The sequence below is a fragment of the Ammospiza caudacuta genome, chromosome 7 (genome assembly GCF_027887145.1).
Source record: "Ammospiza caudacuta isolate bAmmCau1 chromosome 7, bAmmCau1.pri, whole genome shotgun sequence".
NCBI lineage: Eukaryota > Metazoa > Chordata > Aves > Passeriformes > Passerellidae > Ammospiza > Ammospiza caudacuta.
In genome coordinates, this window is record NC_080599.1 from 21,824,511 (window position 1) to 21,850,207 (window position 25,697).

General features: G+C 52.2%; 1 protein-coding gene across 1 annotated transcript; it reads left to right on the forward strand.

Moving 5' to 3' along the window:
• The first annotated feature begins 4,633 nt into the window (after window positions 1-4,633).
• Window positions 4,634-25,251, forward strand: SEC16B (SEC16 homolog B, endoplasmic reticulum export factor). Its single transcript, XM_058808931.1, has 25 exons — window positions 4,634-4,893; window positions 5,856-5,962; window positions 6,465-6,564; window positions 6,682-6,778; window positions 7,853-8,009; window positions 8,366-8,523; window positions 9,115-9,176; window positions 10,778-10,913; window positions 12,065-12,289; window positions 12,914-13,011; window positions 13,956-14,037; window positions 14,152-14,269; window positions 14,785-14,896; window positions 15,086-15,191; window positions 15,988-16,128; window positions 19,001-19,114; window positions 19,735-19,807; window positions 21,808-22,059; window positions 22,913-22,959; window positions 23,233-23,370; window positions 23,510-23,617; window positions 24,463-24,544; window positions 24,647-24,765; window positions 24,836-24,904; window positions 25,189-25,251. Exons 1-25 carry the CDS (start codon window positions 4,634-4,636, stop codon window positions 25,249-25,251), a joined length of 3,024 nt encoding a protein of 1,007 aa, XP_058664914.1.
• Window positions 25,252-25,697: the final 446 nt, after the last annotated feature.

Genomic DNA, 25,697 nt, shown 5'->3' on the forward strand with positions numbered 1-25,697 from the left:
TCTCCAAAAATTAACAGGCGTGTCTGGAAGCTGCTGAATGTGGCTCTGTGTGTGCAGGGGGGTGCTGGGGAGGGACAGCTCAGTCTATCCAAGCTGGAAACCACTTCAAATGGGGAAGGAAGGTGCAAAACCATGGGTGGGAACTGGAGCTCCCAGAGTGGCTGCAGGAGAACAGGGAGAGTCCCCCCATGGGCAGATCACAGCCACAGGATGGTGCTGAGGCTTGTAGGTGGGAGCAGCTCCTTCCCTTTGAGCCTGACAGGGGTGATCAAGCTAATTATTAATTAGCTGCCGTTGAGACTGATTGGGGATGAGGGCTCTCCCCATGTGGTGCAGGTGCTCAGCCTGCCTGGGAACCTGAGCCTTGGTGCTTTTTGTTTTCTTGCTCTGTGTGACATGGAATAGGCTGCCAAAAGCTGGCAGCATATTCAGGGCTGGTGTTTTTTGCTGTGTAGAATATTTAAAATGAGTTTTCACATCTTATGTAGCTCATCTGCTACTTGCATTTCTGCCCTGCATGATGCTCAAGACATCTCCAAAAAAAAAAAAAAGCATTTGTTTACAAATATATTTTTCACATTTATAAGGGGCTGAAGCTCAGAGATTAACAAAGCTTCCTATCAATTCTGCTTTAAAAAAAAATAAACCTCATCTCAGAACCAAGTAGAAACAACATAAATCACCTCAAAATAGCTTCAGGTGCTGAAGCCACCTGAATTTCTTCTCTTGGGTTACAAAGGTTTCAGATGAGGTTGGGTTTTCTGTGGGGGACTGACCTGAGAGCCTGGGGCTGGCTGTGATCAGGGCCCCAAGGAGTTGCACAAACACACCGAGGGCATGAAGAAAAATGTTTTCCACCTAATCTTGTTACTGTAACAACAGCAGTGAAATCTTTTAAAGCAGAAAAACGTGATGTTTTAACGTGATAGCGGTGTCCCTTTAGCTCTGTGACAAATGCTATCTGCTGTCTGCATTGCAAGAGTCCTGTAAGCTTGATGGCAGTCCTAGGGCTCAGGGCTTCCATTTGCAAGGAAGCTATGACTCCTTTAAAATAGTCATTTTTTGGCTAAATGTGATGACATTGAAAGGTTATCCTTTTCTTCCCCTCTTTCTAGCTCATCTGAGCCTTTTTTCTCTGTTTTTTCTTCTGTCACTTTTCATTCCTCAGCTCCTTTCCTTGGCTCTTTTTCCAGCACACTTTCCTGCTTTTGCCTTAAAGCTGGTGTTCTCCATCCATTTTAAACCACTTCTGCTCAAAGCTTTGTGTTGGTGGTAGAGTTTCTCACCTCTTCTTCCCCTAGCAAGAACAGGAATTGTTTCCACACATCTCAAACACAAGCATCACTAGCTGCAGCTGCTTTTATGCAAGACAAGCTCCCAAATCTTCCTTGTAATCCAAACCTCCCAGGTTAGGCTGGCAACAGCAGCCTGAGGATCACAGAGATGCAGCGGTTTGGGTTGGAAAGGATTTTTAAAGGTCATCCAGTCCAACTCCCCTTGCAGTGAGCAGGGACATCTTCAAGCAGATCAGCTTTCTCAGAGCCCCATCCAACCTGACATTCAACACTTCAGGGATCCAGGGGCAGCCACAGCTTCTGTGGGCAGCCTGTGCCAGGGGCTCACCACCCTCACTGTAAAAACTCCTTCCTTATATCTCATTTAAATTGACTCTCCTCTCCAGCATCTTTATGTGATGCTGATTGAGCCCTGCAGGCTCCCAGTATAGATTTGTGTTGTTGCTAGAAAAGAGATTGGAAACATCCAGCAATCACCTCTTGGCTAAAAAAACCCCTAAAATTATTAGCCAGAAACCAAGTTAAATTATGTTATTTATATTTATGAAATATCCTATCAATTTGTGTATTTTTAAAGTGTGACTCTCATAGTTCCTAGGGATCCTTTCTTGCTTCCCCTGAGCCCTGATCTGTCCATGACAGACCTTTTACTTCAAAACCTCCTGAAGTTTTGAAGGGCAGCTGTGAAATGAAGAGGAGATGCTTAATTTCATTCTACTGCAGCAGCTCAGCAGCACAAAGACAGCTCTGCCCTGGTTTGTGTTTCTCCCAGTCGGGTTTCTGTATGGCTGAGTGCTAAGGGTATTTTTTTACTTGAAATCTTGAATTCTGCAGAGACTGAGTGCTTATTTCTCAGGACCACCAGGGAAAATTTCTTACTCTCCCAGCAGGGTGGAAATTTCAAGGTCTGAAGCTGTAATATATGTAGTCTTTCAACATCATTAAAGGAGGGGGTTTCTGACAGTGCCACCATGATGCTAAGCAAACTCTCCCGCCTGTGAATCCCAAATCAGTCAGTGCTGTGATGTTCCAGTGGAGGCAATTTGGAGGCTTCAGGAATGGGGCAGAAGGTGAGGCATCACTAAACTGCTGGGTGGTAGATGATGGACCTTATATCTTGCTTTTAATGTGGTTTTCTATGACATAATTTGCCTTAATTTGCTCATTTTCTCAGTTTTTAAGGAGCTATGGGGAGTTCAGGATGGGGTCTCCAGGCAGGAATCTCTGGTCACTTAGAGAACAAGGCCATTATAGTGTTATAATGACTGAGATGAGGCAGTGCTGGGGTGGAGCCCAGCTCCATCTTGCCCAAATTCTGCCCTGGGCAGGACATGCTGGGATGGATTTTATTTGCTTGACTTGTGGCTGGGTCTGAATGAAACCAATCGGGTTTTATCTATCTATCTATTTATTTATTTATTTATTTATTGTTATTGTTATTATTTAGGAGATGAGAGGATGTATCAAGGAAGACACTTCATAGTATCCTGAAATAGTTGGGGTTGGAAGGGACCTTAAAGTCAATCTCATTCCACCCCCGCCATGGGCAGGGACACCTTCCACCGTCCCAGGCTGCTCCAAGCCCCCTCCAAGCTGTCCTTGGACACTTCCAGGGATCCAGCTTCTCTGGGCACGTTGTGCCAGGGCCTCCCCACCCTCACAGGGAAAAATTCCCTCCTCACATCTAATCTAAATCTCTGCTCTTGCAGCTTAAAGCTGTTCACCTTTGTCCTTTCCCTATCAGCCCCTACTTACTTCACAGCATTAAAAAACTCCCCAGGAGAAACTTCTGGGTTTTTCTGGGCTCAGAGGGCTGCATGCTCCTTACCTGGGGTGGGAGGAGACCCAAGTGGTGGGAGAGGTGACCCTCAGGATGCAACGAGCAGCAGGAATCCCCCGGGAGCCAAGCGCGCGGCCGGCGCAGGGCGGAGGAGCAGGGGCTGCCCTTTGCCCCCTGGCCCATGTGGAAGTGGACTTTGGAAGTGGCAACAGGGAGCAGAGGAAGGGCCCTGACAGCCTCTGAGCAGGTGTGTGTAGCTGCTGAGGGGGGAGCATGGTGGTGGGAACCCCTGGCCAAAAACTGGGGTGGGCCCTCGGTGGGACTGGAATAATGCGTCCCTGGATGTTTGTGGTTGGGGGCTGATTAGGGCCAGGGTTTACCTGGATGTCACCTAGAGAGCCACAAACTGAGCCACCTCTGTTCAGACCTGTGTGTTTTCCAGTTCTGAAATAACCCCAAAGTGCCCTAAACTTTGAGGGGGAGGAGTGAGGAGGGGTTCAGACAGCATCTGGCCATCTCCCTGTGTTGGGGAGGCCTGGAGTGGTGGGGCCACTTGGGGAACTGATGCTGCAAGAGGAGACGTGGGGGGCTTGAGGGTGACATCCCCCTGGCAGCTGGGGCTTCACCCGTGTGCCACCCTGGGCTCTCCTCAGGATTTCCTCTTCTGCATGGCACTGCTGTAACCAAATCTGGTGCCCACTTGGAATTCTGAAAGGCAGGAGGAAATCCCTGTTTCCACCCCATCCCATAGCTCACAAGAACAAAGCTCCTTTTCTCCCTGCTTGCTCTTTTCTTTGAGCAAAACTCCTTGTCCTGCCCAAAGCTTTGCCCCCTTAGTGCATATCAGATGGGGTTTCACTGCCTGTCACAGAGGGGAGGGGGATTTCTCACCCTCACAGCTTGAGGGGGCTGTGAGTGCTGGTGCTTTGCAGCTGGGAGTGCAGGAGGATCCCACCTGGGTATAAGAGGGCTTTTTGAGGTAAGGACAAATTTTATAGCAGGGCCTGTAGCACTAAGGCAAGGGGTGATGGTTTTAAACTGAAAGAGGAGAGATTCTGGTTAGGTATTGGGAAGAAATTCTTTCATGTGAGAGTGGTGAGGCCCTGGCACAGGTTGCCCAGAGAAACTCCTCATCTCTGGAAGTGCTCAACAACAGGTTGGATGGGGCTTTGGGCAATCTGGTCTAATGGAAGGTGTCCCTGCCCATGGCAGGGATTTGGAACTGGATGATTTTTAAGGTCACTTTCAACCCAAATCATCTTGAGACTCTTTTTCTGGGAAGAAATAGATTCATCATTTCATCCTGGTGTTTTAAGGGGAGCTTCAAGTTAAGGAAGATGTAGAGATGACTTTTCCTTGCCTCTGCGTATTATGGAAAGGATCCTGGGTTTCCATGATGCTCCCAAAAAGCAGAGAGTAGCTGGCAACGGGCTTCAAAGGGGGCTTTGAGTGGGTTGAAAAGCTGCTGATCAAACACTCTGTGACATTTGCAGGCCACTAAAGCCATTTGGTGCTCAGGCTCCCCAGACCCAGAGAGGATTTGGCTGGCAAGCAGGTGATGGAGCCCTGGGCCCCTGGCCATTCACCCCAGCCCCGGGAGAGGCCGGCAGCGCGGGGCTCGTGGGCAGAGGGGCTCCCCGGGCCCCCGGCCCCGCTGCGGCGGCACCTCCTGCAAGCAGGGCAGGCTCCCAGGCCCGGCTCCTGGCATGGGAGGCACGGCCCTGCTCTGCCCTGGGGTGAGGGACAGCACCCCCACGGTGACACCCGCCGGCCGGCGTCCCGCGCTGACAGCACCTACCCCAGCCAGCCCCACGCCAGGTGAGAGCCCTTGGTCCCTCTCATGGAAACCTTCTCAAAATAAGAGCTGCCCATTGCACTGCTCGCAGCTCCTGCCCTTGTGACTACAGAGGGGTCAGGAGGTGATGTCCAGCTATTCAAGCAGCCCCATGACTTCTATATTTAAGGCTGTATAGCATTTGCAGCTCTGATTTCTTCTTAAAACTGTGGCTTCTGTGGTTGGTGTTTAACAAGCTCAGCCTCAGCCCTGAGGTGCATTTTTCTTACAGATTTGATTAAATGCTGTTCCTTTTTCCTAAGTGCAAGGTGAACAATAAAAATACAAGTGGTAATATAGGAGCAAGAGGCAGCCTGCAAGCTCAGCTGCTGAAACAGTGAAGAGTGGATGGATAAAATGTGGGCTGGAGGATGTTCTCAGTGCTGAGAAAGAGCTTCCAGCAAATCTGGCTTGATTTGCCTGAGTTATTGCCCTCAGTGAGTTATGGAGTCGGTACGTGGGGGTTTGTGCTGAGGTCGTGTGATGCAGATGGGATATTAGGAAGTAAATTTTCTCTCTGAGGGTGGAGAGGCTCTGGCACAGGTTGCCCAGAGAAGCTGTGGCTGCTCTATCCCTGGAAGTGTTCAAGGCCAGGTTGGACAGGGCTTGGAGCAGCCTGGTCTAGTGGAAGGTGTCCCTGCTCGTGGCAGGGGTTGAAATGAGATGACCTTAAAGGTCCCTTGGAACCCAAACCATTCTTGGATTCTGTAAAACTGGGCATCACCTGAAACTGCAGGTTTCTTATAGCTGGTGGCAGCAAAGCATCCAAACCTCACCCTTCTCCTTCCAGGTGTGATGCTGGACCAGTTCCTGGCCCTGCCAGAGCAGGGGACCTGGCTTTATTTCCACCCCCTTTGCTGCCTCAAATGGTCCCAAGCAGGAGGGACCCTAGATGTGACCCTGGAACCCTTTCTACCCCAGATCAGTGTGCTGTGTTGTTTTCCAGGCAGAGCTATGAAGATCCCCACTGGCAGTATCCTGCAGCTGGCAACAGGGATGGCTACTCCTACCAAAGCCACCAGTGGCAGCCAGTGGCATGGCAGGATGACAGAGGTATGGGCTCATCCTTTGGGCATGCAGGCAGCTTGCAGAAGTGATGCTTTCCCCAGGATGGGTTCTTCTCCCAAGGCTTGCACACATCCAGGGCTCTCTCCTGCCACACTCCTGGGTGGTGGTGGGTGCTCTGTGCAGCACTGGCTCCCTGTCTGCCTTTAGGAAATGTGAGCAGGAGCTAGGTGCACCCAAGCGATGTTTGATCTTCATGACCATGGCTAAAAACCTGTGTCATTCCTGGTTTGATAGTGCTGTGTGACCAGGATGGCCAGGGCCTCTTCTTTGCTGTTTCTGGACTGAACAGAAGAGGAGGGAGGAAAGAGAAGAGGACATCAGTGCTGTGCTGACAAATGTGCACAAGGCATTGTTATCATATCTCCAATGTGTTGGGATCATTTGGAAGCAAACTGAGTGGGCATGGCAAATTGCCTTTCTCATGGATTGTCTTCTGCAACTTCACTGTTGCTCTGGAGGGGTGATGCTGACTCTTGATTCTCTCTAGACCTGAGGCAGGGAGAGTCTCATGGCAAGAGTTACCGGGACCAGCACTACTACAGAGGCTACCACCCCAACCTGGCCACGGGTCCCCCAGGGCACGACAGGTAAAGCTGGGGAGTCTGTGCAGCCCTGTGAAACCACCTGCTGCAAAATGAGTGGGTTTGTGGGTGGTTCAAGAATCTCAGACCTTCAGTGTGTCCTCCCTTTGCTCCCACCTGCAGGACCTACAACTTTTATGAGGAGAGCTACACCTCGACAGCCAGGAGGGAAGGAACCCTCAGCAGTGATTCAGGGGAAGCTGGTGGCTGGTCCAAAGAGGTAAACTCAAGATGGGCAGGGATGGAGGACAAGAATGTCTCAGAGATTTGGGAACAATCCATGTGTCCCCCTCCAGCTGAGAAGAGGGCCCCTTTGCAATGTTGCACTCTGCCTGACAGTCCCTGGGGATTGTTGCAGTGGGTTTTTAGTGTTTGTGTTCTTTCCATCTGCTGGGCTGTCCCTCCCCCAGGGGCAGGGCTGTATGCTCAGCCCAGGAGCAGCACAGAAATCCAGGCTTAGTGGGATGTTCTGCAGTGGAGCTGGGCAAGGGTCTGGAGCACAAGGAGAGGCAGAGAGGACTGTGGGGGCTCAGCCTGGAGGAAAGGAGGCTCAGGGGTGACCTTGTCTCTCTCTACAACTCCCTGAAAGGAGGCTGTAGCAGGTGGGGATCAGGCTCCTCTCCCACAGAACAAGTGACAGAACACAAGGAAACAGCCTTAACTTGTGCCAGGGAAGGTTTAGGTTGGATACTAGGAAAAAATTTCTTCAACAAAAGAGTTGTCAAACCCTGGCATAGGCTGCCCAGGGGTGTAGTAGAGGCACCATTCCTGGGAGAATTTTAAAGACATGTAGATGTGGCAGTTGGGGACATGGTTTAGTGGTGAACATGGCAGTGCTGGATCAGAGAGCTTTTCCAACCTTAATGATTCCATGATTCCACGATTCTAGCCCTCTGAGGTAGCTGACAGCTGTGTGTCATTGTCAGCTCTGTCCACCAAGTCATGCTCCATTCACACTTTGTCCTGACTGCTGGGTTTTGCCAAGAGAAAACTAAAAGATCAAATCAAAGCTCCTCTGGTGATTTTGCTCCTGGGTGATGTGTTTTTGGGTTTCCAAGCCCCATCTCCTTGGCTGTGGTGGGGAGCTCATGTTAGGGCTAGGACAGCTATCAGACTACAGCTGTGGCTGATGTAAATTCCTTTTCTAAGCTGTGGGGTGAACCCAAGCTGGTGTAGGGTGTGAGCTGCTGGGATGGGAATTGGCTGTGCTGTCCCTGCTGGGCACTTCCCTGCAGCAGCAGAGCCCCCCTCACTGCCTGGGGGCAGGAAATCAGCAGTGTCCCCAGTTTTTGAGCCAGGTTTGTGTGCTCTCCCTCCCTTGCAGCCCAGCCTGCTCCTCCAGTACCAAGAGTCAGGACTCAGCTCCAGCAGCCATGAGCTCAGCCAGTACATCCGGGATGGTGCTGATGACTACAGCCCTGGAATGGGGTCCTGGAATATGGGACCAACAGGTGAGGTGGAATGGGGGGCTCTGACAAGGGGGAAGCAAGGGAATAAATGGCTGGTGTAGGATATTGGCTGTCTCTCAGCTGGGTCCTCCCCTGGAGGAGGTTGTGCAGGCACAAGGCATGGCTGGGGGGCTGCAGGGTGGGTGAATGGTCCAGGGACTCTGCTTGGGTAGGTTTAGGAGCTGCTGTGCACATCTGCTGCTTTGGGGGACAATTCTTGCACAGAGGGGTCAGTGGAGGGCCACTTAGTTGGGGGACAAGTTTGGGACTGGTCAAGTTTGGGACTGGTGAAGCCCTCCACAGTGGATGTGGTGTGTGATCAGTGTGAGTGGCTCACAGTGGCCTGTGTGTCATTGCAGGGGAGCCCTCGGTGTCCACCCCACCCCCAGCAGTCCCCCTCAAGTTCCCACAGCTGCACACAGCTCTGTGCTTTGGAGCTGGGGGCCACCTGGTGCTGGTGTGTCCCCACCACCCTGCTGAGAGACAGCTGCCCCGTGTCGAGCTGCACAGCCTGGAGGTAGGACACAGCTGGCCCTCCAGGTCCCCTGTCCCCTCCCTGGAGTGGCTCCTGTCACCCTGAGGGATGCAGACATGGTTCAGAACCCCAGCAGCCTCCTCAGGAGCCTTCCCATTCCTTGCTCCCATCTTCTGTCCATCCCACGTGGACTTTTGAGTCTCCATCATGCCAGCCTGTGTCTGGGTGGTGTTTTCAGCCTTCTGAAACCCTGGGTACCTGTGACCTGCTCACAGGGATCCCTTCTCATGGGGACAGATGTGGTTTCTTCCTCTCCAAAGGACAACTCCATTCATCTTCCCAAGGTGCTCCAATACAGGGGCCTTGTCCATGCCCTGAGTCTCCCACAGCATTCCTGTCTCCTGTTTTACCTCCAGAAGGAGGCAGATGCCATCTCAGCAGACATTTCTTTACTGGACCTTAGCACTGGAGTCCATGTGATACCTCAGGCTCTGTGCTCTGTGGTTACCTGATGACAGCACAGGGTTCACTGGCACTGTTGGATCCTTGGCCAAGGCCCTGGCTTCCCAATAGCCCAGCTGGGGCTGGTCTGATTGCTGGAGGCCAGCTGCTGAATTTACTTTTGTTTTTCAGGCAATCCTTCATGGCACAGAAGAGCTGGAGGAGCTGCAAGCCTTCCCTGGGCCCCTGGCCAGGTATGGCAGCACAGGTCCAGGAGCTGTGTCCTCCTGGCTGTCTCCTTCATGAGGAGATGTGAGCTCCAGGCAGACTCAAAGGGTCCCTGTGGTTTTGAGTTATTCACAAAGGCCATGTCTAAGTTCAGGCTGGGAGCCCAGCCCCTTTGAAGCAGTCTGGCCTGGTTTGGGTTGTGGGATATGGTATTTTGAATATTCATAGGATGTGGGTTTAGTGTGGTTTGTACATCTGACCTTATTTTGTACTCATTTTGTCTCAGAAAAATGATTTTTTTTTTTGTTTCTTTGGACATCTGAAGCCCTGGGTCAACCTGTGGCTTAGCTTTTCCTAAAGTTTTTGTCCCATGAGATGGCTGAGCCACAGCAGGGTCAGACCCAGTATGTTCCTACATCCAGTATGAGCTGGGGATTAATCAGGGGTGCTGCATCAGGTTGTCTCTATTTCTGGCCACTTCCAACCAAGGCAGGGAGAGAAAAGGAAAAAGTATTTACCAAGCAAAAGGGCTGTGCATACAAAGAAGCTGCAGGGAATATCTGGAGCTTCCCTTGTGAGCCCTCTTGAGACCCACCTGGAGTGCTGCAAACAGATCTGGGGCCACCAGCACAGGAAGGACATGGAACAAGTCCAGAGGAGGATAAAGGGACTGGAGAAACCTCCCTAATGCAGACAGGCTGAGGAAGTTGAGGCTGGAGAAGAGAAGGTTGTGTGGAGACATGACAGCCCCTTCCAGTACCTGAAATGGCTACAAGGAAGCCAGAGAGGGTCTCATTGTCAGCAACTGTAGAGACAGGACAAAGGGCAACAAGTGCAAATTGAAAAAGGGGAACTTTAGGTTGGATATATGGAAAAAAATCTTCCCTGTGAGGGTAGTAAGGCCTCAGGTTGCCCAGAGATGTGGTGGATGCTCTATCCCTGGAAGTGTTCAAGGCCAAATTGGACAGGCCTTGGTCTAGTGGAAGGTCCCATGGCAGGGGGGTTGGACTAGATGAGCTTTAAGCTCCCTTTCAACCCCCAGACCATTCTATGATTCTGGGTTACCAGAATTGTTCCAAAGGGTACATCAGGAATCTCCATATAATATGTTGGAATGATGAGTCAGGATCAACATCCTCACCTGCAGTTTCTCTCTCCTGTTTCATACACTCTTTCTTTCTAACTGCATGGTTATTTTATTGTATGGCAGCACTTCTGCCTGGCTTGCACATAGCTGAAGGGTTTCTGTGGTCACACAAGTGACCCTCCACTCTGCCTCCACAACAGATTGTGCCTGCTTCTGCAGCCTTGGACATCCATGGATGTAATGGCAGCACAGCAAATCCAAACTGTTTCTTTGCAGATGGATTGAGGAAAATATTATCAGGAGAGCAAAGAGTGGGTTTGAAATGTACTTTGCATCCCTGAAATGCAGAGATCTGCTAGGAGTCACAATAAATTTGAGTGTGTTTGAATTTAAAAGTAGTCATTGGTACTGGGGATCTTCTTTCCTCCAGCTCTTGCTTGGAATCTTTGGCATCCCCATGTGAACCTGGGGACTGAGCCTGAATGATGCCCTAGGTTGCTTTGCCTTGGGTTTCTTTAATGCTTCTTTCTGCTGCCGTAGGGAAGATCTGCACAAGGTGGACGTGATGACCTTTTGCCAGCAGAAGATAAACACAGGCTGTGACCTCTCAACACAGAGGGGCAGAGATTCCTCTCTCCTCTGGAAACTCCTGGTCCTCCTCTGCCGGCAGAATGGGGTAGGTATCCCATGGAAGGGAATCACCCTTTTGATCTTGGACATGAGACAAGTAGTATGTCCCTTGGGTGCCTCTTGATCCAGTTGCAGTTTTAGGGGGGAAGGGGTGTACCTTGAGAGGATGTGATTTTCATTCCTCAGTTTGATGCTGCCTGGATATTTGTAGCAAATCCTTCTCCGTGATTGCTTTTTGTCCTTGGGAACTGCCAACAGCTCAGTGAAGGGGACTGGTGCCACTTTCATGGGGGAGCCAGCACTTACATTTAAAAGGGGGCTGTTCCCTTAATCCACTGAAATCCACCCAATCCAGTCTGCAGCTGCTTGTTGGAAGCAGGTCAGAGGGAGTGTTGTGGAGGTCTTGCTAATTGTGCTGAGTCCTTTTCCTTCCAACTCCCTGTGCTGGTGGCCAAAGCTGGTCTTGTCTGGGGCACGTGCTGGGGCAAGGATGCAGGTGTAAGAAGGGGGCAGACTGGAAGTGCCATCAGCCTTTGCTTGTGGGGTTTCAGGTTTCTGTGGTTGAGATGACTCCTGAGGTGTTAGAAAGTATTTTTTCTTAGCTCCATGACCAAAGAAGAAGTTGAGATTTGTCAGTTTTGCTTTTCAAGGTTGTTTATTTTCTCTTATCTGTTCCATTTTTTTCTCTGACCTGCTGAGGTCTGTCCAGCAGGTCAGGTTGTGGCACAGCGACTGCCCTTGGGGTGGTGTTAGCTTTTTATACTGCAAACTACGTGTACTTTATTTATAATAATTTTCCAACACCTATCACCTATGTTAGACAGTCTGTCTCTACTCTAAACCAATCCAAAAGTCACCATCCCAGCAGAAGATGGAGGACAAAAAGAAGAAGAAGGACAGGACATGCTCAGATTCCTCCATCTTGCTTCTTGAACTCCCATTATAAAATCCCAAAAAGTCTACTTTTTCACCCTGTGACAAATTAACTATCATGCTGCTCAAACTCTTCTGGCTTCTAAATCTTCACACAAGTTATTGTTTCCATGGGCTAAAATCGAAGGCACAGGTGTTTGTGACTCCGTGCCAAGGTCTCTGAGCCCCTTGCCAGGGTCTGGAATCATGCAGGGCAGCCAGAGGAATGTCCTGGGTCCCGACCCTGGGGCAGCCTCCAGGCGGCTCCTTCCTTCCCTTTGGCAGTCCATGGTGGGCTCGGACACGGCGGAGCTGCTGATGCAGGACTGCAGGCGCCAGGACAGGTACAGAAGGCAGGAGCCTGCAGCCAACCTGCTGGGCATGGCCGACGACGAGTGGGCGCAGCGGCAGCCGCTGGACCTCATCACCGGGGAGCTCCCGCCCGTCGTGGAGACACAGGCACAGATCGTGGAGAAGTTCACTAAGCTCCTCTACTATGGCAGGAAGAAAGTAAGTGGTGAGTGGGATCCAGGATGTGAGGCTGGAGGTTTTGTTCTTCTTGGACCTTCAGGCAGGTTTTAAAGGGAAGGGTGCTCCTTCACCCTTCAAGAAGTGAATTGTGGTTGTGGGGTCAACCTTCCAAGCTGTTTTTGTACAATGGGGCTTATGGCAGTGATGTCCCACCACTGGGAACTGGGAGGGGAGACCCAAGTGAAGATGAGATGAAGAGGCTTTTACCAGCACTTCTACCACACTTAGTTTCATAGATCCCTAGAATGGTTTGCTTTGGAAGGGACCTTAAAGGATGTCTTGTTCCAAACCCATTTGCAGCTATGTGATCTCACAGGATACCTAAGGCACAAGGAGAAGAGAGAGGAGGGCTGCAGCTTGGATGCCCAGACTGGCATCCCACAGCTTTGAGAGCTAACAGGCAGCACACATCTTCAATTGCTTTGAAGGTCCAGGTTCTTGTAAATTTTTAGGGTAGAAAGACAAGGGGACACAGAAGATGCTAATTTGGAGGATGCAAATTGAAACCAGAACAGTACTGGTGCTCTTCTCTGAGCTGGGGGAGCAGAGGAGGGAGGAAGCAGAGTTGATGCAAACCCTCTTTCTTCTCCCCCTCACCTGCAGGAGGCTCTGGTCTGGGCCATGAGAAACCAGCTGTGGGGCCATGCCCTGTTCCTCTCCAGCAAGATGGACCCTCGGACGTACAGCTGGGTCCTCACTGGGTAAGCTGGAGAAGCTCAAGCAGGGTTTGATGTTCCATGGCTGGCTTTCCAAGGCTGCTATCCCTTCAGTGCCCCCTGAATTGGAAAAGAGCATTGATTCCAGCTGGAGCCTTTCCAGAGGGGGCCAAGGGGACAGAGGACATCCATCCAAACAGGCCTGAGTCCTTCAGGCTTCCCAATGTACAGGAGAAACCAAGTGGGGGGCTGGAAAGCAGGAGGAAAGCCATTCTCTGGAGATGGAGGGTGCATTTATTCTGAGTCTCTGGCTTTGCCCATGCTCCCCTAGCAAAGACAGCCATGGGGTAGGGGGAGCTGAGCAATTTTCACTGTGATCCAGTCTAGTCCCAGCTGTTCATCCCACTTGTATGAGCATTTTCTGGTGGAATTTAATGTACTTAGTCTGGATTGGGTTGATCCCTTCAGGGAGAGTTAAGCAGAAATTTTCTGTCTTGTGGAACCCAAATCCTTTTAAGGAGGTTTTATGCAGCGTTGTCCTGGAGACCTGCCTTCTCTGAAGGTAATACAGATCATCACCCCCAGAGGCTGGTGATCCTCTCTGCCTCCTATTTACAAGGGCATGGAGTGAAAGGATAGGGAGGAACAGCTTCAGCTGAAGGAGGGTAGATTTAGATTAGATGTTAGAAAGAAATCCTTCCCTGTGAGGGTGGGCACAGGGTGTCCAGAGAAGCTGTGGCTGCCTCTGGATCCCTGGAAGTGTCCAAGGCCAGGTTGGACTGGGCTTGAAGCATCCTGGGATGGTGGAAGTTGTCCCTGCCTACGGAAAGAAGGTTGGACTAGAAGGTGCCTTCCAACTTAATCCCTTCTTGGATTCTCTGGGAAACCCCTCAGGACGTCAGTTTCCTTGGGCATTTGGGGTGTGCTCTGGGAGGTGAGTGAAGGTCTGGGGTCCTGGGGTGCAGCCCTTCTCTGCTGTCTCCTCACAGGTTCACCAGCACACTGGCCACCAACGACCCACTGCAGACCCTCTTCCAGCTGATGTCAGGGAGGATCCCTCAGGCAGCTCTGGTCCGTGAGCAAGAGGCTGGCCCTGGCATGTGCTCCCCTGTGCTGTCACCTGCCTGTGATACCCACCTTTGGTGACCATCTCTGCTCACCTCTGCTGTCCTCCTGTCCCTCCAGTGCTGCGGGGATGCCACGTGGGGGGACTGGAGGCCCCACTTGGCTGTGATGCTGTCCAACAAGGTTGCAGACACAGAGCTGAACCACCGAGCCATTGTCACCATGGGGGACACTCTGGGTGAGCTGGGATCAGTGGGGGCAGCCACAACAGGGGTGGGCACTGCAGAGTCACCGTGCATGTCCACACTGAGATGGTTGTGCCTGCAACCCTGGAGCTGCAGTGCCTGTGGGGTGGAAGGGGTGAGGTGTCAATGGATCCTCAGGTGAATTGGGCTCAGGCACATCCATTAGATGCTCTTGTGGAGACAGCTGGAGCAGTTGGCTCAGGGAAGTGTAGGTAACTGCAGGGACTGAGCCTTGCTCCCTGTGATGGGATTTTATGCACCCTGCAAGAGTTGGAGCTGGCCTTGCTCAGGCTCACCCAGCTCTACCATTGAACAGAAACCTCCTGAAACAAAAAGCAGCAACTGGAGAAAACAGACAAGCAACAGGGACAAGGAAGGGATCAGGGTCTGCATGGCCAGGAAAGTGAGGCAGTTCGGTTTGCATTTTATGGGTGAGCTTGAGGGCCTCCAAAGCAAAGATGACCATGTGGTGATGTCTCAGACAAATTGTCTGTCTTTTTCCATGCAGCCAGCAAGGGAGCAGTGGAAGCAGCTCACTTCTGCTACCTGATGGCAGATGTTCCCTTTGGTTACTTTGGAGCAAAGGCAGATCGCATGGCCCTGCTGGGCAGCAGCCACCGGTGAGCAAGCACTGCAGGCTGGCATTCTTGCCAGAGTCACCTGCCCCACGTTTTCCCCATCCCTGGGATCTCACTCTGATGCAGAAGCAATCCCTGGTCGGGGCTTTTCCCGCTGCTGATGCGCGCTCTGTGTGGGGCTGTTTGGGAGGAGCTCTGCTCCTGCCCGCTGAGCCCGCCCCCTCCCCGCAGCCAGGCGTTCTCCCAGTTCGCCCGGACAGAGGCCATCCAGAGGATGGAAATCTTCGAGTACTGCCAGCAGCTGCGACAGCCCGAGTCCTTCCTGCTCCCCTTCCAGGTAGTGCATGTGCTCAACTGCATCTCGTGCAGAGCTCAGACTTGCCCCAAAACATCTCCCTGAAGCCTGGAATTCAAGCTGTTCCTGAGGCTAGTCCCCTTACTGGGCTTTGGGAATGATGGGGAGGTTGCCTTGGCCAAGGGACTCATTCAGGGCAGGTTTTGGGGTGCACAGTGTGTCTGGTCAGTGCTTGCTCAGCTCTCATTGCCTTCCTGCTCTCTGGGTAACAGCTGAGCATTTCCTATTGCAAAGCAGCACCCAGCTCTTGCTGCCTTGGGGTGGACACATCCCTGGAAGTGTCCAAGGCTAGGCTGGATGGAGCTTGGAGCAACCTGGTCTAGTGGGAGGTGTCCCTGGCCATGTCAGGGGGCTGGAACTAGATGAGCTCCGATGTCCCTTCCAACCCAAACCATTCTAGGATTCTATGAAGTTCCCTGGTTCAAGGAGAGGGGGGCTGGATGCCTCCATGGGGATGGGTGGAAGCGACCTCTGGGCCCAGGATCCAGGATTCTGTGAAGTTCCCTGGCTCAAGGAGAGGGAGCTGGATGCTCCATGGGGATGGGTGGAAGTGAGCTTTGGGTGCAGGATTCAGGGCAGAGGATTCTATGAAGTTCCCTGGCTCAAGGAGAGGGAGCTGGAGGCCTCCTTGGGGATGGGTGGAAGTTGCAGGTGACCTCTGGGTGCGCGATCCAGGGCGCTGTGAGCCACGCTGGGGCGATGTGCCTGGCACAGGGCACCCACAGCCCTGTCCATCTCCCTGCTCCCACCCCTGGCTGCTCTGCCTCCCTCCCCCAAGGTGTACAAGCTGCTCTACGCCTCCCGCCTGGCTGACCACGGGCTGCCAGCCCAGGCCCTGCAGTACTGCGAGCTCGTGGCCACCGCGCTCCTGCGCCGCGACCCCGCCGCGCACCCCGTCCTGGCACGGCAAGTGGTGAGGGTGAGTCTGCACCTCCTGCATCCCAACCTGGGTGTGATACCTGCTCAGGAACTGCTGGGGTGGGAGGGGTTGGCAGCTCTGAGCAGCCCTCTGGGGTTTGCTGCCGAGTACAACAAAGCCAGGGCTTCCACAGGGTTTCTAATCCCTGTGGATTTTGGGTAGAAAACAAAGGTGTCATGTTGACTGCCAAGTAGGAGCAGAGTTATTTGGAAACAAAGGAGGTTTTTAAGTCTGGTGGGGTTTTCTGAACTTCTAAATGTCACAGGCTTAAGAAGTGAAGTCTAAATGCACATTTCCCCTCCAGCATATCTTCTACAACTCTCTTTACCTCCTGAGGATGTGTTCTGGGGTGACACCGAGAGGGAGCAAGGCCCAACGTGTAGCACCAAGTGCAGCCCCTCTACTTCCTGAGCAGGGGGGTGGGGTAGAGAGGGGCAAGTGTTCCAAGTCCCCTTGGGGCTTTCACAAGACCAGGGCAATGCTGAGGCTGCTTGTCACCTTCCTCCAGCCTTTAGGACCAGGTTGGATGGGGCTTTAAGCAACCTGGTCTAGTGGAAGGTGTCCCTGCAAATGGCAGGGGTATTGGAACAAAATGAGCTTTAAGGTCCCTTCCAACCCCAAACCATTCTGTGACTATGAAAGGCACTAAAGCTGTGGTGCTGTGAGGTGAGGGGCAGCAAGATGCCTGTCTGAAGTGGGTGCTGCTGAGTTCACCCAAAATTTGGCTGGCACTGCTTCCTCACCCCATCATTGAAGCCTATTTGCTGTCTAACAGCCTTTTAGGTCTGCCATTCTGCTGGGGATAATGCTTCTCCTGGGAGAAAACACTTTCATCTGGAAAACTGGTGCATTCGTAGATGCTCTTGTCTTTGATGTTCTAGACTGTGTTACAAATTATGATACACATTAGTGTTTGATTAAGACTTCCCCTCTTTTGAAGCTGAGGATGATACACAACCAGGTGCTGGTTCATTAATACTGGATCAAAGTGCACATAAGCTTTTGGATTAAACATTCCCCCCGTTTAGGAGTAATCATGTTTATGATTTCTTTTTTCCTGTGATTGATTCAGGATGAGCATAGGTGTGTTTGTAGAGAGATGGGACAGTGGGTAGAGCAGGTTCCTGGTTGGCTGCAGGGTTACTTTGCTCTCCTGGCCAGTCCCAGTCCCAAGCTGGGGTCTGGTTGTGCAGGTCCTGCCTTGCTGTAAACTCCCAGACCTGGGAAGGGTGCTTTGTGCTGCTTTAGAGTTTGTGTTTTAAAAGCTCAGGAATAGAAAGAAATGGCTGCTAGCACTGGTGCAGGAAGGAACAGCTGAGTCCTGTGTGGCTGTGGAGGGTGGCTGAGCTGCACAGTCACCTCTGGGTGGCTTTTGGTGGCCCTCAAGGTGGCAGCCTTGTAGCAAAGCATTGAAGATAAGGCAGCACTAAGTAGCCAGAGGAAACTTGAGAAATCCCCAGGAATCCTAGAATGGTTTGGCTTGGAAGGGACCTCAGAGATCACCTAGTTCCAACTCCCCTGCCATGGAGGATACCTTCCACTAGATCGGGGCTGATATCAGTGAGAGAAAATTCAGTAAAGATGTGGATGAAGAGCAGTACTTTGAGTGCCATCTCCCCTCACCCAGCTGTCTTAAAACTGGATCCTTGTCTAAACAACTCCTTCAGGCAGGGAATTAGCTCTGCAGGGAGCCCTGCATCCCACCTTGGACTCCTGGGTTGCCTTGGAAGAGCCTTTTGCTCTATTGATGGGAGCTGGAGCCCCAAGTCACCGAGACGGCTGCAGCCAGGGCAGCACAGACCCCTCTTCTGCAGGAGAAATTAAACACACAGCAGCAATACTGCAGAGAGGGACCTGGGGGAGATAGTGGAGCATGGAAAAAATACTGAGCAGCAGCATAACAGGATGCTGTTACAAAAGAAAAAAACCCCTCACCATGTTATAGTGTTATTCTGGGTTGTGAGAGTACAACTGTCATATCTGAGACAAGGAGGTGATAATCCCCCATGTGATGGGGTCTCAGGGGTCTTGGCTGGGGCCTGTTTGGGCTGCTGCATGTGGAGACAGGGCTAAATTGGAGTGAGTGTGGGAGTGGAGAGCTGGGGTGATAAGAGATTGAGGGGAAAATGACCTCTGAAGAAGGCCTGAGGGTTATTTCTTCCAGGCAAGATATGGTGGGGGAGAAAGGGGTACGAGGGATGTGATAACAGCCCTCCAGCACACAGGAGGCTGCTCATGGGGGGATGCTGGCTGGCTCCTCTCACAGCTTCCATGGGAGCAGGGATAGAGAGGCTTAATTTGCAGTAGGGAAGATTTCACTTAGACATTAAGAAAATACTCTTTAGCTGTAAGGACATCAAGCATCTGGACAAGCCTGGGAGGCTGTGGAATCTTCTCAGAGATTTGTAAATGCAGATCAGAAAAACACCAGCTCCCATCCATCCTCATGGGGTAGGTAAGGAGCTTATGAGCTGCCCTGGGAGCTGGGCTCTTTCCAGGGCTTCTGGTGGGGTGTCCTGCAAACCTGCCAGTGCCCCAGGATGGCTGTTAGGGGGGTGATTAAAGCCACTCATTTTCCTCAGGGGGGAAAGGGGATGGTGATATCTGCCTGTCTCTTTGATGCAAGGAGCACCTTTGACAGAGTATTTTGGCATCTCTGTGGCAGTGCTGAGCCAGCCCTGCTGAGACTGTGGGGCATGGGATGGGCCAGCACCTCTGTGTGGGTGTGGGAGAGGGAATAAATCCTGCATAAGAGGCTGGTGTTATTTTAGCCCCATATTATGAGGTGATGCTGTTTTCCTGAGCCCCTGTGTGACAGATCCCTGTGGATCTGACCCCTGTGCTAATCCCTGCTGTCCCCCTGGCCCTGCAGCTGGCTGAGAGGCTGAAGCTCTGTGACCCTCTGCTCCTGGAGATGCCAGAGCAGGAGCAGGCACTGGAGCCTGACTGGCTGGAGCAGCTCCGAGCCTGCTGCCAGGAGTGGGAGGTAAGGAGGGGCAGTGGGACAGCTGCTCTGTGCTGTGCTCTGTCTGCAGGAGCATCTCCTTCTCTTCCCTGAGCCCCAGGGCATGGAGAGGCAGAAGCTGCTGTTCTTCTCTGCCTGTGAGCTCTGAGATGTGGCCTCTGCTCTGGGACCTGCAGATTCAGAGGGAGCAAGGGGCTTGCAGTGCCTGAGGGCTGCAGAGCTTCACACAGGGCAAAACTCTCTTTGATTTGGCTCAAGGAGGGCGGGCAGGGGCTGGTGGGGGAGTGATGGTCTTCCTTTGCAGGGAGGACATGGCAGAGCTCATTGGTGGGGTGTCAGCTTGTGGGTGTACTCTGGGGTCTTTTACCTATGGTCTGGTGCTTGGATTAATGCTCTTCCATTCAGATTTCACACCTGCTTTTGGTTTTGTGGCCTTTTCCATCTTGTTTCCCCTCCTGCCTGCTCTCAGGGGTGCTGCAGCCCCTCTGAGCTGGTGTGGGTCTCTCCTGCAGCCTGGGGTGGGCTATGAGCCCCAAATCCACGAGCACTGTGCTTTCCTTTGCATTAGCTTTGTGATTTCCTTAGTTTTTGTCCTGTTCCACCCTTTTCACTGTCCATTTTACCATGTTTCACCTCTGCAGGTGGAAGATGATCTTCCTCCAGAGGTGGTACCTGCTCAGCTGGAGCTGCCCTGTGCTGTTCTACCAACAGCAGGTAAATAAAAAAGCAGCAGGCTGTGGTCACCTCAGTGGGCTCACCCTGCATGGAACTGTGCTGTCATGGGCTGGGAAGCAGCTTCCCAGTCCCTGGAGTTTTTACCAGCAGCAACTCCTTGCTCCTTGCATCCCCCCAGAGCTCAAAGGCTGCTCCTGCCTGGATGCATCCCTCAGGCATGGGCTGCAAAGTGAGAGTTCTGTACAAAGTCTGAGTAATTGGGCCTAATTACCACAGCTTCGGGGTCCCTCTGGGTGCTGTGGGAGGAGAAGAGCAGCTGGGGGTGGGTGCTGGATGAGCCTCCCAGCTGAGCCTCAGGGGAGACAGCCCCATTCCCAGGCAGTCCTCTGAGGGTGCAAACTGGAGCTGAACTAAAGGGATTTCACACTTAGACAGCAAAGGATTCAGGAAGGAGCTCATCCTCCTCTGTGCCAGGCTGCAGGATGCCTGCTGCTGCAGAATCAGCATTTCTCCTTCCCTGCTGCCTCTCTGATCCCTTTGCTTCACCCTTTGGTGACCCCAAGAGTCCAGAGACATCAAGAGGAGGGGCACAGCCATCCCCTGGTGCCAAGGGAAGAGCAGGGGGGCTTTTCTTTCCCAGCTGGACAGGCATCCATTGGGATGTCCCACTGAGGAGAAGTCAGGGGGAGGTGTTGCTTCACATCCAGCTCCACCAGCAGGATGCTCCTGCACAGTCCCCTGCTCCTTGGATGTGCCTTTGACTGGGAGTGCTGGCACTGAAGTGTGGAGAGCAGAGGCTGGTGCCGACAGGATGAAACACAACTAATTCCTTCAAGCCGTTTCTTCCTATCAGCTTTCCCTGCTGCTGCCAAATTCCTTTTCAAAGAGCTCTCCCAGGCAGTAAAAAGGATCATCAATCCTGATTGCCTTCTGCTGCTATCAGGGCTCAGACTATGATCTTCCTTCCCTGGAAGGAAACTGCAAGTGTGATGATCCCATTGGCTTGGCTTCTCTGAGCAGCCAGGTCTGCTCCATGTGGTCTCCACAGCTCACCTTCCCTGTGCTTGGCCCTTTCCTTCATGGTGAAGGCCATCCAGAGCCACCACCTGAGGGACCTGCGTGCAGAGAAGGCTGGCTTGGTGCTGAATCCATCCATCTTGGAAAGACAAAGCCCAAATCAGGTGCCAAGCTGGGATCCACGTGGTCCTCCCTGACTTGTTCCAGCTGAGCCTGCCAGGCAGCCTGAGTTTGAGCATCCATCCTCCTCCTTGTGGATCTTGAGCATCTCCAGGCCATGTGAGAGCAGCTCATGGGTGTGAAGCCAATCCTCAGTGGGCTGGAGGTGATGCTGGCAGCAAAGCAAAGGGTTTGATAGCATCAAGAGGTGCCCTAATCCTTCCCTATGGGATCTGGGTCCTGCCTCCCAGCAATGGGAGAGGAGTTTCCCAGTGCCCAGTGTTTCTGGCAGGAGGCTGCTGAGCTGGAATGGGCAGGAGACACACCTGGGGCCAATGTGTGTGTGAAATAAAACCAATCCTGCTCGCTCAACTTGCCTTTCAAACGAAAAAATCCCAACCCTGAATAAATCTGCCTAGAGCAAGGAACTCATCCGTGGGTGCTGCTGTGGAACAGGAATGAAAGCTACCTGCTGTATATTTCCTGCTCAGAGTGTGCAGCAGGAGTGGGGGAAAAGGCTGGAGACCTCAGCCTTCTTTGAGCTGCTGGTGTGTGCTGCTTGTGGGCCCTTTGCTTCCATAGCATTCCCCTTCTGAGTTCATTTGTAGCCTCAGGTACATTCCCAGCATTAAAAAATAATTCCCCCAGTCTTTCCAAGCCCACCTTCCTTGAAACCTCTGGAAGGTTCCTTTTGCTGTGCTGTGTCCTACCTCCTCCCTTGCCTGGTCCCTGAAGCCTTTCCTCACTCCCCCAGCTCCTGCTGATGTTTAATGGAGAAGGGGAGAAATCTATGCAACAGCCCGATAGAATTATAAACATTACAAAAATTGTAAACTCCTGAGGTGTGGGGTTTTTTTTGGCAGATGAAGAGCCTGGCAATGAGATTCCCCAGAGTGAAAGCTACCAGTACGACCAGTGGTTTGAGCCTGTGCCATCCCAGGGACTGAGGCCCCAGGAGGACGTGTCCCTGAGGTCCCCAGCACCTGCTCAGGTGGTGGCATCTCCGCTGCCCAGCCTTGGGAGAGACCTGCAGCCCCCTGTGCTCAGCCAGGAGACACCTGCCCCTCTGGGAGGGGGTGGTGCTGAGCCCCCTCCACAGCCAGTGCTGCCAGCAGGTGAGTGCTGCAGCCTTGTTTCCCTGCAGAAATCACAGGATCCCAGGATGGTTTGTGTTGGGAAAGGATGGCAAAGATCATCTGGTTCCAACACCCTGCTACGGGCAGGGATACCGTGTGTTCGCAGGGGTCTTAGGATGAGGGAAGAGATGAGAATGTTGACTCCATGTTTCAGAAGGCTGATTTATTATTTTATGATATATATTACATTAAAACTATACTAAAGGAATAGAAGAAAGGACTTTAACAGAAACCTAGCTAAGAATGGAAATAGAAAAAGAATGATAACAAAGGTTTGTGACTGACCGAGACAAACGGTCTGGACAGATGGACTGTGATTGGCCATTAATTAGAAACAACCACATGAGACCAATCACAGATGCACCTGTTGCATTCCACAGCAGCAGATAACCATTGCTTACATTTTGTTTCTGAGGCCTCTCAGCTTCTCAGGAGAAAAAATCCTAAGGAAAGGATTTTCCAGAAAATGTGGCTACAGGACACCTTCCACCCAGGGACACCTTCCACTAGACCAGGTCCCATTCCAGAGGTGGTGCAGCCACAGCTGCTCTGGGCAGCCTGTGCCAGGGCTTTCCCACCCTCACAGCAAGGAATTTCTTCCTTAAAAGTTGCCTTTGAGATGCACCAGTTCAGTGTCACCACTTACTCCCTGATGCTGGCAGGGACAGGGACCAGAATGGCCTTTTGCATCTCTTGGGGGGACATCTTGGCCACCACATGGGTGGCTCTGCTCTGGAGAGGGCCATGGTAGAAGCTCTGGAAATAGCTCTGATGGATAAATCCATAGCTCCACAGATCAAACCTTGACTGTGTCCTTCCCTTTCCTCCACAGGAGAAGCTGAGGAGCCCTGGGGTGCCAGGCTGTCCCCTGTAGAGCAGGTGAGTCAGAGGAGCCAGAGAGACCATCCCACTGAGGGTCCTGGCTGGAGCTGGGGTGTGTTGGCCCATCCTTCCATGCACTGAATTCACATGGAATCTCCCCATCATGGTGCCAGTTGTTCCCTTGGGTGAAAGCTGTGCCCTGCTGTGTTAAGGGGTCCTTGGGGATGCTCCCCACTAATCTGGGTGAGCAGCAGTCCCAGGGGGGCTCTGACCATGCTCAGTGCAGCTCCTGTGGGAACAGCACGTGGCAGCTTCCATGTCTGATGGCAGGAGGAGTTACCAGCCAGGACTCGGACTCTCTCAGACACCTCCACTGTCTCGCTGGGGGACAGCCAGCCCTCCTTGGACAGCGCAGCTGAGGACACTGCTGAGGAGCAGACAGAGGCCACGAAGCCAGAGGAGGACAAGGTGAGCATGCCAGAGCCATCATGAGCCTCATGCACCCAGCCCTGTCCCTGGAAAAATGGTGCCACTCCCAGTAGGCACCTAGAGGAGCCTGGCATCCACCTCTTCTTATCCCTTTCCACTCTTTTCCTTCATTTCCCAGAGCTCTGGATTCAGGTGGTTTGGCTGGTTTCGGTCGAAACCCACCAAGGAAACTTCTCCCAAAGCTGAGTCCGACACAGGCTCAGACTCTCCCACATCAGGACCGCAGGTAGGGGACAAAAAGCCTTCCTGTCTCTGGTGACATGCAGGGTGCAGCTGCGACAATGGGTGACACATCTCCCCATTTCTCCCTGTCCTCATGCAGGGGCCATGGCCATTCCATGTGGGGGGACATGGGGACTGGGAGCCCTTTTAGCCTGGAAGTGAATCCTTGATTAACAATAACTGTAAATTCATATAGCCTCTTTCATATATATGATATAAATTTATATAGCCTCCTTCAGCCGTGAGGTCATCCAAGCCCTTGGCAAACTCTGCAGGGATCCCCCGCCCTCCGCTGGAGCGGAACACAGCAGCTGTGAGCAGCAGTGCTCTGGCAGGGTTTGGGAGTGCAGGGAAGGGAAAACCTCTTTAATTGGAAGTGCAGCAGCGAGGGGGAAGCAGCCATGCGTGGTCACCCCAGACCTAGCCAGCTCCTAAGGGCATCACATCCCTGATGGCTTGGAGCTTGTAGCGAGAACCTCCCCTGGAAATGTCTTCCTGGTAGAGAATGATCTACAGTCCCAGAGCAAAAACACGTTGGGATATTCTTCTCAAACTAGCAGCAGATGAAGAACAGAAGGGGAGCCATGCACCTTGGCCCCTCACGCTGTACCCAGGCTTGGTGTCCAGCTCCTGCCTGATTTTAAACCCTCAGGCTGGTTTAGCTTTGTGCCTGAGTTGCTTGCCTGACCCTGTAGCCCCTCCTTATCTGGGTTTCCTGCAGCTCCTGGGGTACCTCTGCAGCAGGAGGGATGCAGGATGGGCACCCCAAAAGCCTGGTGTGATATCTGGTGCAGAAGTCTTCTCCCAGCTCAAGGAGCTTCTGCTCTAAATGGGTGGATGTGATTTCAGGAGCGAGCATCACCATCCCCACCCATTCCCCCTCTGGCAGCTGGAACAAACCCTTTGGCTCAGCCTCTCTCCAGAAATCCTGGTAAATACCTCACAGTTCCCCTCACCTCTCTCTCCCATCACCCTTTTACAAGTTTCTCCTCCTTATTTTAAATTGGCTTTTGTTTTTGGTTGCTGGCCCTAGGAGGAATGGAGGGTGAAAGCACCTTTGCTGTTAGTTCAGTGTCTGCAGAGGTGAAAGGCTCATGGGATGGAAGGCAGTCATCAGGACAGCAGGTGAGGAGGGGAGGGAAGTGTACCTGTGTGTGATGGTGGCCAGGACGCCTCTCTGCTTGGGGTGTCTGTTAAGTTTCTCTCTCTTTGGTCCCTCCAGGCTGTCTACCATGGACCTCTCCCACCAGTGGCTTCAGTTCCTCTCTTCAACCCTGCCCAGGTCGCTCAGGTGAGAGCATTTTTATGAGGGTGGTGCTGCATGACACCTGGGGTGGCTCCTGATTTTGGGGTGGGGCCAGATTTCAGGTGATCTGCTGTGGGCAAGGGGGTTTAGGTGATACCAGTTGTGGGAATAAGGGTTTTTTATAAGTAAATCAATGGTGGGAGGACAGCAATGGAAGGTTGTGATGAATGAGTGAAATGTAGGATGGTTGTGGTTGCATCCTGATGATGGCAAAGCAACACTTTGGGGTACAGCCCATTGCTCACACCACCTCTCTTTCTGTTTCCCAGCTTCCTGCCCGACCCACCCAGCCCAGGCTGCTTTCCCGGCATCGCTACCCCAACCCACTGTGAGATGGTGGGTGGGGACAGCAGAGACCAATTACACAAAGTTTTTTTAACCAAAATGGTGTTTGTGGTTATTTTGGATGGAGTAGGAATGGTTGGGCTTGCTTGGTGGAGGGTGTTGTAAAATAAAGGGCAGGTTTCTGAGTTTAAAAGTCAGTAACTGGGGGGTGTGAGGCTGGTGAATAATTTGGTGATTCAGGGAGAACACAGGCCTCTACTTTTACAAAATTTAGGTCTGGTTTGAATACCTCATTGTTTTCATCCCTTATGTGTGGTTCCTGAAGTCCACTCCAGTATTTCCTTTTACCTTTCTTTGCTAACATTTAGGTATTTACACATTGATATTTAAATGAAATCCCCTCTCCACTCACTCACCCCTTCCTCATAAGCGACATGCTCCTTAATCTTTGTTGCCCTCTGCTGGGCTCCAGGTTTGAGGGGTTGAAGTCAGG

What these genes read in the sequence shown, in the direction of transcription:
- SEC16B (XM_058808931.1), top strand. Translation starts at nt 4,634, where the DNA reads ATGGAGCCCTGGGCCCCTGGCCATTCACCCCAGCCCCGGGAGAGGCCG. An exon ending in TCTACTATGGCAGGAAGAAA is followed by an intron (nt 12,290 to 12,913) that starts GTAAGTGGTGAG and finishes CCTCACCTGCAG; the next exon opens with GAGGCTCTGGTCTGGGCCAT. An exon ending in ACCCTGCCCAGGTCGCTCAG is followed by an intron (nt 24,905 to 25,188) that starts GTGAGAGCATTT and finishes TCTGTTTCCCAG; the next exon opens with CTTCCTGCCCGACCCACCCA.